Source organism: Macrotis lagotis, chromosome 1 (genome assembly GCF_037893015.1).
Source record: "Macrotis lagotis isolate mMagLag1 chromosome 1, bilby.v1.9.chrom.fasta, whole genome shotgun sequence".
In the NCBI taxonomy this organism is placed as follows: Eukaryota; Metazoa; Chordata; class Mammalia; order Peramelemorphia; family Peramelidae; genus Macrotis; species Macrotis lagotis.
In genome coordinates this window covers 121,094,576-121,106,633 of record NC_133658.1, presented here as the reverse complement: position 1 = coordinate 121,106,633, position 12,058 = coordinate 121,094,576, and the positions used below count along the sequence as shown (strand labels likewise).

At 36.2% G+C, this 12,058-nt stretch overlaps 1 protein-coding gene across 3 annotated transcripts in view; it reads right to left on the bottom strand.

Annotated features, from left to right (window-relative positions):
• Positions 1-12,058, bottom strand: part of UGP2 (UDP-glucose pyrophosphorylase 2) — a 48,703-nt gene that overhangs the window by 4,641 nt on the left and 32,004 nt on the right. For all 3 annotated transcript variants that reach the window (XM_074207183.1, XM_074207191.1, XM_074207175.1), the window contains exons 4-6: positions 4,786-4,971; positions 3,494-3,627; positions 2,170-2,467 (exon numbers count right to left, since the gene is read on the bottom strand). In XM_074207183.1, coding sequence (XP_074063284.1) covers positions 2,170-2,467; positions 3,494-3,627; positions 4,786-4,971 — 618 coding nt within the window. The remainder of the gene's footprint in view (positions 1-2,169; positions 2,468-3,493; positions 3,628-4,785; positions 4,972-12,058) is intronic.

Here is a 12,058-nt window from a genome sequence, read left to right as displayed (position 1 = left end):
TTAGAGTTAACTTGACTTTAGAGTACTGTATGACTTTAGCTCACAGCAACATCATCTTAGAAACAAGAAGTTAATCTGATTGTTTTTCTTAATGCTGGATAATAACAACCCCCATATCTTGACAAATTACTAGAAGGTTAAGAAGTAGTTTTCATGATGATTATATGATAGAACACAACTGGTTCCACCCTCATTTTTCTGAGGCTCTGAGAAGCTGTAGGAGCTGTTCCCCACAAGGTTCCCAACTCCAAGTCCTGCCTCAAACAGCCTTCTGACCCTAAGGAAGTCTCAGAAGTTCACTGTGCCTCACCTTCCTCATTCTGTAAAAGTGAAGAGGTTTGGACTCTGGTTTCTAAAGGACTTTTTCATTTATTTCTCCATATTTATAAAATATATAGCATGTAGAACATACAAGATGCTTAATACCTGTTGATTGGCTGATCTTGGTATACGCAGCAATAGGTATAGGACTAATATCTTTTTCATGACTAATCACATCAGACTTCAACATGTTATATAATTTGGGCAGGATTTGAACCAATATGTATATTTATAATATTTTTGAATCTGGGGAACAGTTTATGCTAGAATAGCACTTTGTCAGTAGGCTATCTCCAACTTAAAAAAAACACCCTAACCTGTTAAAAATTTAGAAGGCATTTTTCTATAGAAAGGGTTATAGAAGTGGTTAGGTTGTCAGCCCCACCTACAAATGCTTAGTAACATAATCCCCCAATTTTAAGAAAATAAAGTCCAGTGTTAACAAAGCTTTTGTAAAAGGATATTCTTTTATTGTACTTGTACTATTCTCACTACTGAATTCCATGCAATCTGACTTCCAATCTTACTATTTAACTGAAACTGCTCTCTCTAAATTTACCAAGAGGTTTCTCAAGGGTAAAATCCAACTATCTCTTTTTCAATACCTATTCTTGAATTCACTGCTGTATCTGTGCTGTTCATCTTTTCCTCTGGCTTTTCCTGACTTTGCTCGTTTTTGCTACCTGTCTGGTCCTCAGTCACTTTGCTGGTCATTATCCATGTCCTGAGTCGTCTTCTCTCAACAACCCTCTCCTAGGTTCATTATCTTTAAGCGGATGGTTCCCATATTTTCAGAGCTACCTCTAATCTACTGAGATCCGTATCCCAAATCATCAACTGCCTGGTGGATGTGAACATCCTATAGGCATCACTTCCTTTACCCCTTACACTCACTACCACGGCCTTTCCTCATTTAAGACTCAAAGGAGTCTTAATCAGGAATTCAGAGGAAAAACCTGATAAGAAGCCCTAAGGGACCTGAGAAGCTAAGAAATAGGAGATCTGGAAATTGTAGTGGGGGAAGGATTTAGAGTAGCTTTGAGGATTTACTTTCACCTTGTCTCTCATCACCTTAAATTGAATCCCCAGACTGAAATAAACTGAAATGGTTAATGGGTTAGGATTTAAGAAGAGAGAGAGAGACAGAGAGAAGAAAGGAAGAAAAAAAAAGGTGGGGAAGAATGGGAAGGGAAAAGGGAAGAGAGGAAGTAGGAAAGGCAGAAAAGAAAAGCTGCTATGGACACCCTAGTAATTTTCAGTAGCTACAACAAAATATTTCTGCCACCTAACTTATTGCCAATTCATACTGAGACAATTGGATTTTTACAAGCATAGCTATAATTAATCTACAGAGAATCAAAGCTATAACAGTGAAAAACACAATGGATTTGGAGTCAAAATCTGGATTCAAATCCTGCTTTTATTACTTATTAGTTTTGTAACAAGTTGTATCAAATTGCAAAATTCCTAGGGCAAGGATAGTCGGCAGGATGCCATATGATGCCTTCTAGGCTCATCATCCCAGATGCAAGGGTCCTGTGACTCCCAGGGGAGGAAGCTCTCTCTTCCCATGCAGTGGAGCATCCACTCTGTCACTTACAGACCTAGAACTATGTAAGGGCCCTGAGAAATCAAGGATTACATAGCCAGAATATGGCAGGCAAGTCTGGAACCCAACCATTTTGGTACAAACTTTTTCTCTTTCCACTATAATGCCTCTCAATTACAATCATAAACACTCTAAAAATGCAACACATATAACAAATGTAGTTTTTAAGTGGGTAAAAGGAACTAAAAATGCAAAAGGATTACATCAAAATGAAAATAGCAATTTCTTTTAGGCTTTACCTTTACATCTGCCCTTGTCTTGTTTGTGACTTCCATGACAAATTCACAACGTTTTCCATTGGGTGGATTCATAAGATGGTTAAGAATATACAGATCCACTGTGGCACCCAAATTATCTATGTTGGACACAAAAATGTATTCTTTCCCCTCTCCTATAAGAGTATCAAGCAAACCAGAATTGTAGAAACTGGCATAAATGTCACCATGACCTGGAGGATACCAAGCTTCTGTATTTTCCCCTGAGTAAGACACATCCTTCGCTACAGGCAGTAAAGATTCTTTATTAATTCTAGGGTACCTGAAAAAAAAAAGAAATCACTTAGTAACTCCAAAGAAGTGCAGATACTTTCTTATAAATGACAATACTTCAAAATAGAAGTTAACACTCTTTTCAAGAACCATTTCTGGTAAACTTTTAAACTACTGATTTAATGAACTGCAGCCCTTTAAGAAAATCTTCTATGAAAAAGCTTAAGCAAATTCAGGGAAGATGCTTTTACAAAAGGATTCACTACAGGGTTTCTCTAAATACTGTTCTTTTTATAAAAAAGTGCATAAAATTGCTAGGTACACAGGAAAAGAACATTAAGGAAAGTCCAAAGTAAACGAGAAATGAATGTTGTAAAAATTACTGAAATAACATTAATAGGAATGAATTTAGGAAAACAAATTTGCACAAAGGCTTAGAACAATTCTACAAATTGAGGCATACTCCAATCAATATTTAAAGTTTTGTTTCTTAGAAAAAACTAAAATACTATAATAATATTTTATACCCTGAAAAAAGAATTCCCTCAATTACCTCCCCTTCTCTAAAGAAAGTGGCCAAGGGATAGAAATCCTCAGAACTTAAACCAAATTGAGTTAGATGCTGGATGGAATTCTTGTTTTTCAAGGAGTCAGGAGAAAATACACTACAACCCAAAAGGGTTTTCAAATCCAGCCCAGAAACTTTGTATACTTTTCTCTAAGCAACCCTCCTATAGAAAGACAGAAAACATAGTTGGGGGGGGGGGCAATCTTGGTTTCAATGTCCTAACATATGGACAGAAACTTTCCGTACTAGGCAAAGGCCTAACCGGTCTGTTCTGGAACCTATTTTCACTTATATTTTCAGCTAAAGCACAGAGTAACTTGAAAATTCACACTTCCAAGAATAGGAACAAATGCTCAACCTTCAATGGCAACAATCATTTCAATTTCAACACATTATCTCCAGAGGCTCTCCTGGAACGTGATAGAGGAGAATCACTAAATGAACAACCCCTCATTCTCTCATTTCTTTCAATAAGTTAATATATTACAAGTTGTAGATCTGTAGTACCTGCTTTGATTAAAAGTGTAGATTTTCACACGGCAATGACTATACTTCTGAAGTATTTTTTTGGTATCTTCATCAGTGTTAAAAGAGTTCATCAAAACAAGAGGAACATCTGTGTTGTAAGTTTTGTTCAAGTGCTAGGAAAGAAAGTATAACTGAAATAAGTATTACACAGTTGTACTTTTTGTCTAAGAATCCCAAAGATCCCCACTATTCATAAATATAACATGAAACTCCTCTAAAATATCTTTATCCATTTACAATTTAACCAAGTCCACAAGTCTTTAGTGAGCACCTACTACAATGTTCAGAACTAGGAGGTAGAGAGGAGAGAGAAAAGGGTATAGTTTCCAGAGGCAGTCCCTGCCCACCAGAAACTTCCTTAGATATAAATTTACCTTCAATTTAAATTTTCATTTAAACTTCTCAGATGTACTTTGGATTATAGAGGAAGAGGCCTAAGTATATTTCAACAGCTAGTATAAAAAGTAAGCCTAATTAATAGTTCTATTTCCCCAATTCCATTAATGTAACACCTGAAACAAAAGAGCAATGGAGCATAATGGAAATGGTACTGGATTTGAAATCGGGGGACTTGAGTTCAATCCTAGAACTGTGATTTACTGCTTCTGAAATAATGTATATAAAACCATCTGCAAACCTTAGGTGACCCATGTCAATTATTATTATAAGGATAGGGACTGAATCTGTGACTTCACTGACAATGATTATGTGATGTGATCTTCCAGGTGAGGAAATTCTACCAATAAAATTTGACTTGTACAGCCAGGTAGATCTTGAACCTAGGTCTTCCTGTCTTGGACAGCAGTTCTCTTACCAATATGCCATGCTACCTGTGGTTACTCTTATTAGGTAAATAAATCACAATTTCTCTGGGCTTCAATTTCCTCATCTATAAAATAGGAAGGTAGCTAGCTCTTGATGACCTATAAAGTCTCTTCCAACTGTAAATTTATCAGCCTAGAACTTAGGATACTAGTATTAATATGAGCATGGAAAAAGAGTAAGCCAAGAGAGTCTGGAATTCTAGTGACCATTTCAGCCAGATTCTACTTAAGAGTGAAAAAGCTCTTAAGCTTAATAAAGAAATAGTTGTAGAGGGGAGAAAGCCAGACAATTACTGTATTAAAATGCAATATTTTAGTTTTTTTAAACATTTGTATAAATGTTAAATTTTTTGTTAACAAATATCAATACAATCCCTAATCAACTTTCTATATCACTTAATTTTCTAAATTCAACTTTAACATTATAATTTGTTGAATATTACTTACCTCAATTTGCTGAACTGTCAGATCCAAAAAGGTATTTTCATTTCGTACACCAATCAGACTTTTGGGGCCTTTGCAGCCCATGCTAGTTCCCAACCCACCATTGAGTTTTACCACCACCAGCTTATTCAGGACAGAAGATATATTATCAGGTAAGCCTCTGGCCTTTATCTTCTCATAAGGCTGAATCTAAAGGGGGGGGAGGAGAAATAACCAAAAAAAACCTATCAGTTTAAAAAATTAAACAGCTTAAGAAAATATTAAAGATAGGTCAATGCCAAATAATACTATCTCCCTTGATGAGTTTCTGGTCATTTATTGCAAAGACAACGGACTTCTAGTTTCTTTCACTATCATACTCCTTTGTTTTCCCTCATTATAGATCCATCAGTCTACACTAACTCAATATCAATTAATTTCTAGTCTGTAGTTGACTATGTCAGCTTCCTTGTTCAAAAACCTTTATGATGTATTTTCATTCCCTAAAGAAGAAAAAGTCCAAACTTGGTATTTAAGGCCTTCTATAATCTGAATGAGGCAGCCTGTGGTTAAATTGATAAGGAGTTTCGAAGACTCAGATTCAATTTCAGCCTCAGATGTTTCCTAGCTGTGTGACTCTGGGCAAGTCTTTTAACCTCTGATAGACTGACAAAATGAATCCACTGGAGAAGGAAGTGGCAAACCACTCCATTATCTTTGCCAAGAAAACCCTAAATGGGATCAAAAAGGGTCAGGTATGGGTAAACCACAAACATTCTGAATTTCCTTTCTATCTTCCCCCAGTATAACTTTTTTCATTCTACTTTTCCTTATGAACTTTCAGACAACTTGCCCTGCTTGTTCCTTCTCATGCCTGACTATAGTACTTCCTCTCTCTTGTGATAATCTCCTCAGTAAAGACTTTTTGGGGAGCTTCCAGATAGAAGGGCACCTTTGTCTAGTCTTTGGTCCTTTCATGTTACTTCACCCCACTTATTTATGACCACATCTTAAACACCCTATTAGTAAGGTCCATGAAGGTAGAAATTGTGTTACAGATCCCTAAAGTAATTTGCACCATCCCAAATGTCTTGTATAATTTCAGTTGGAGGAAAAATACTGTTTCCATTAGCTATAATGATACAAAGATATAATTCTTAACAGTATATCTGTATTAGTATAGATGAGGCCAAACAAGGTCAAGACTATTTCCTTCAACTTCAAAAGTGATATGATTTTTCTCAGTGATTCCCAGCAATTCTTTCATTATATAGTTTTATAAACACAATTCATCACTTGTTGGCATGTGATTGATTGTTATAGAGTGATGGCATACCCTAACCTATACTATGACAGTGCTAGAACCTTTTCTAGCTTGGCAAAATCTCCCAAAATTTACCATCTGATTATAGTATAGCTTTGAACAATTTATGGTTACTTCCTTACCACAATTAGTGATCTGAATATAATTGTGAGTCTTTGTTAAAAGTATTATATTGTAAGATATAGCGAAGGAAACTTGATCAAAAGAAAATGCCTCATATAAGTATGGAAAAAATTGGGAGACTAAATATGCATCTATAAATGTTCTGATAAGACCAGATAATTGATTTTGGGTAGCACCAGATTTAGAGTCCTTTCAAAAATTAGATGAGGGCAAAGGAGAGGGTAAGGGAAACAGAAACAAAGTCTGAGAAAATGAAAGAAGTAGACAGAAGCAGACAGGAAGACAAGCAGAAGCAGACAGACACAGACACAGACAGACGCAGACAGACGCAGACACACACAGACACACACACACAGAAACACACACACACACACACACACACACACACACACACAAATCTTTGGAGGGGGGAGAGTGAGAACTCCATAAGTCCCACATCAAATACAGACAAAATGGTTGTCAGCATTTCTATAGGAGATACTGGCAAAATCTAAGGCTTATTTTTATTATATTTCTTTACAAAAACTTATTAGTGATTCAACGAGTTAATCATTATTTCAATTAATCAAATATTTATCAAGTTGTTAGGATGTAAAGACAAGCTAACATTAATAAAAATGATCCCTACAAAAATCTAAAATACCTGGTGACCATATAACCAAGCTGGGCAAAATGAGGCACTCTGATTCTGACATATATGAATACTTCTACAAAAATCTTATCCTTTGTGACAGTGAAAGTGAGAGTGAGAAAGAGTATAACTGGTTTCAAGTGCATCTGTGGATGACTCTTGATCTCCCACTGGTTGCTTATCTAGACTTTTTTCTTAAACTATACAAAACTACTACTTTGTTTTCTTTTAAGTGTAATGTGCCTTTAGGCAAATTTCAGTCATTATTTTAAGAAAATGAACAAAGTATACAATTTTATAAAGACATTTTTTCCTCAAGAAAGGCCCCCAGTATTTCTTTTCATATTTGTATTTCACAGGGAGAATAAAGATGGGAAAGCAATTGGGCTTTGTTTCAAGGAAAAGTTCAGGGACATTAATAGTACCATGTAGCCTTCTCCCTTTCCTCCTGTAAAAATTTTGAGGCATGTAGATTCACAAAATAAATTGGCAGTCCTCTTTTAAAGTCAGATAGGGCTTACAACACTGTTCTTTCTCTAATATCACTAAAAAAATTAAACATGCATGAAATGATCATTTTTAAGTGGGGCATATTTGAGTTGTGTTTCCTATAAACAAGACAGATTGGGTTCCAATCACCCACTTACCAAGTTATAAGAGTATTTTCTCGTTGTTACCCTGGCCATGGAGGAATATTTTATGAATCAAAAATCAGTATACACAGTATGAGAGATATTCCATTTATTGTCACATTAGAAATTGTTTCTCTTTTCTTAAAATCATGACTGTCTCAGATAATGACACAAACTCACTATCCTCTACCAATGGTCCAAATTTACAACATAGCTGACCAAGGTTAGAAGTTTACTCTATAATCATAGAACAAATTTTATGCTGGGAACAAATCAATGTTTTTTTTTAACATAATTTGCATCATACTCCAACCAAAGAGACTAAAATGGCAGCCTTCATCTCTGTAACATCTTGCAGTGCCACATGTCCTCTAACTCATCATTCAACATAATTGATGTTGATGCATTTAATGTTAGTGAAATTCCAGTAAGACTACCTAAAGTGAGAGAGAACCATGAAACCACCTGTTTGTTATTTCAGTCACAAGTCTCAGGCTGCCAGCTTTTGGAAGCCAGACTTGAATACTGTGTCTTTTTGTTTTATGAAGGAAAGGGTAATGGATCTTTGCCATGTTCTTCCAAAAGAAGTCTAAGTTCTATATTAAAACAGTATTCATGAGCTGAATTAAAAAGAAAGCAATACATCCAACCACTGAAAGAATGACATCTAGAGCAGATGCAAACTATAGTTTCCTTGCTTGCTCACCAGTGACAAAGTAGTCAATATGAAGTGCAAATCTATAAATTAAAGGGAAGAAGGGGAGTTATTTTTTAAAGTATCTATGTATTCAACTGTGCAAAAAATGCTTGAGTATAAGCACCATCTAAAAAGCCTTCACCAACTCATTGGTTAAATTAGTACCTCTGAAACAAAAGCACTGCAGAAGAGATCCAAAGGAAATGTCTAAAGTCCTAGATTTTAAGTTAAGCTCAACCATCAAAACCTTCTGGAGATGGAAGCAGGTAGCAGAGCTGCAGCAATGGCTTGCTATGTAGTCTAGAACATGGGGTTTAAAACACACCACTCAGTTACAACCATATTGGAAGAAGATAACATACAAAACTCACAAAAAGTAAACTACAAAGAGTATCTTAGAAATGGAGTAATATCTAAGATTAAAATTATACAGAAGCAATTTTCTGCTTTTTAATTATTAATTTTTTATTGGCAACACAGATTATATTATATCTAATAAAAACTTCATATGCTGAAGTAAATTATATAGTTGTGTCAAAAACAAATAAACAACAAATGTCTTATTCCCTTATAAATGAGGAATTGTCCTACCTGGTGTATGTATGGTTAAGCTTTCAAGATTAACATTCCAGCAGCCCCTGATCCAATCTTTTTGCTCTCTGGGAATCCCATTGGGAAACTTAATGTCACCCAGAGGCAGAGAGGAAACAGAGGTGAGATCCCTCTTCCTCACTTAACCAATCCTGTCCTTTCCCAACTGTACTGTCTTCATACTTCATCCACTAATATAATCTGATATCAATCAAAAGTAATATGTGATTAACCCAAAACTTTATTAGGCTGGAAAACTTGTGGAAATTCTGTTTTCAGGGATTAAGAAGTAAAACTATAAAATTGCTAAGTACAAAATATCTCCTTTCTGACAAGACATTGATGCTAGTTATATTTATATGCATCTTTATATTTAACCACTCTGATTCAAACACAGCATTGCTTTTGTTTGTGTGGAAATCCTTTTTAATTTCATATAATCAAAATTATCCCTTTTACTTCCTATGATCTAATACCTTTTGTTTGGCCATAAACTCTTCCTTCAACTATAGATCTAACAAGGACATTTTTCCATGATAAAGTGATTTGCCCAAGGTCACACAGTTATTAAGTGTTGAGTGTCTGAGACCAGATTCAAACTTCTGTCCTCCTGACAAGGTCAATTCTCCATCCATTGTGGAGAGACAGGCAGTAGATAGAGCACTGGCCTTGGAGTCAAGAGGACATGAATTCAAATCCTGAGACATCATAGCCAGGGCCACCTCCAATCATCCTGATTCATATCTGGCCACTGGACCCAGATGGTTCTGGAGGAGAAAGTGAGACTGGTGACATAGCTGAGCACCCCTCACTCATGTGCTCACCCCAATTCATGTGCTCATCATGGCATCACCTCCCTGATGCCATGGTCTTTTTCAAGAATGTAGGATAAACAATAAATCTGGTATTGCTAGGACATTTTCTTTTTTTCAAAAATAATTCAGTGGGACATTTAAGTGACACAATGGATAGAATACCGGGACTGAAGTCAGGAGGATCTGAGTTCAAATATGGCCTCAAAAACTAATACTTAGCTGTGTGACCTTGGGCAAGTCACTTAACCTATTGCATTGCCCCCCCCCCCAAAATTGGCTTTATTTTGTTTTCAGTTCTGAATTTTCCCATTCCCTCCCCATTCCCCACTCATTGAGAAGGCAAGAAAAACCAAAATCATTACAAATTTATCTAGTTGTGCAAAACAAATTCCTGCAATTACTATGTCCAGAAATAGACCTCCAATCACAGAGGAGCCTCAGTTCCGACATCTCTTTATTTCTCACATGGATGCATTACTCTGGAACTTTCTATTTTGTTCCAGGGAAGCTCACTGTTAGAATAATTTCATTATTCACTTAAGATCAGTCTTGGTTCTCCACCTCATCATTACTATCTGCCTCTCTGATTGAAAGAATTCTTTCCACTTAGGGAGAGTTCAGCTAAGACATCTTTGTTTCTCACCTGAATGCATTCCTTTGGGACTTCTGCCCCGCCATCACCCATTTTTCCAGCTTCCTTTTGTGTTTTGTCCTCCCCCATTAAATGGTAAGTTCTTTGAGGGCAAGGATTGTTTTTTCCATTTTTTGTAACCCCCAGATTTATACAATGACTAAAATTAATCAATATTTATTGAACATTGACCCTGAGCAAATCACTTAACCTCTGTGTGCATCATTTTCCTCATCTATAAGAAAGAGATAATAATAATACTCATCTTCCAGGGTGATTATGAGAATATCAAATGATATAATATTTGTAAAACCTGGGAAGTTGTAAGCGATGAGGTGGTGTTGTTATGTGCTACTAATAGAACAAATATTTAAGCTATTTTTTCCCCTTCCTGAAATCAAGACAGGAGAAGAACAGGTAGAGGAATATGCAACAAGGTAAAATAAAGTTCACATTTGTAGTTTAAATTTAAGATTTTCTCCACCAAAGTCCACCTCAAATTCTTCAAGCTAGGGTTGGGGTGACCCTGCCACTTCTTTCTCCCTCTTCCCAAAAACCAGTGGATTATTTGAACATCAGTAATGGTCACACTTTTGACCAAGAAAAAGAATATCTTCTAACCTTAGTAACTGAAGACAGAAAAAACTCATTTGGGCTTACTTTGTATCAGGTAAAACAAAGACATGATCAACTTGTCTATGTGTATATGTATGGAAGAAAATAAATTGAAAAATATCAAAAATATACTTAATGATAGTACAAGACAAGTTTCTTTTCATGTTAAATTCCACATTTCTCAATTCTAAATGATTGAATTTCTATATTGACAGGGATCAGAAATCATCTTATCCAATCCTTATCTGAAAATAGATTCCCCTCTATTCCCTCCAACACTTTTATGGAGATATACAGGATGGGGAACCCCCTCTCTCCAAGGGCAGCTCCTTTCAGTTTGGAATGGTTCTTGTGATTAAAAAGCTACCTCTCACTTGTGGTTCTTGTTTTCAAGAGCCCAGAAGAAGAGAACAACTACTCCCTTTCCACAGAATAGCCCTTCACTCCCTTGCTTGAGAAATTTCAGCAACTTCCTGCTCCCCCAAGATATAAACCCCTCATCTGAGTATTTAAGAGCTTTCCACAAATAGTTCTTGTCCATCTCCAGGTTTGTTTCATGTTATGTGCTTTCAATCACTCTGCCTTTGAGCCAATCAGACCTATGACTGTCCCCAGCACCATTCTATCTCCTGCACTGCTCTTTCCTCATGCCCTCCTCACTATTGCCTCAATTTCTTCAAGGCTTATTTGTTTCTTTCTAATGGAAACCTTTACTGATGCCTTCAAGTGAGTCTTTCTAAACTTGAGTACATGTAAGCATTACTAAGGAGAAGGTTTCTTGGAGGCAGAGTCTATTTTTGGAGTAGTCTTTAGGTCCCCAGAGCCTAAGTATGGGAGGGTCTTACAAACTGATTATCAGATTGGGTTAGAAATACTGCTCATATCTTTTCCTCTCTAGACTAAACAAGCACAAATTCAAGGCTCTTCATTATCTTGGTTATTTTCTCAGTCAACCAGTAAGCTTTTATTAAGCACTTACTCTATTTTGTAGACTGTATTAGACAATGGGGGATATTAATCCTCTATTTGGATCCTTCCCACTTTAATAACAAAAGTTCTAAAAGGAACAAAACATCATAAAACAGACTGAACTGACTCCTCCAACCTACTCTTGCAAGTTCTGCCTCCCCTAATGCAGCCAGATGTATTTCTTGGTTGCTACCTCACATTCCCAAATTGTAAGGAGTTTGTAGTCCACTAAAACTCCCAGGTAGGTTTCAGATGAATGGTTGGTTTAT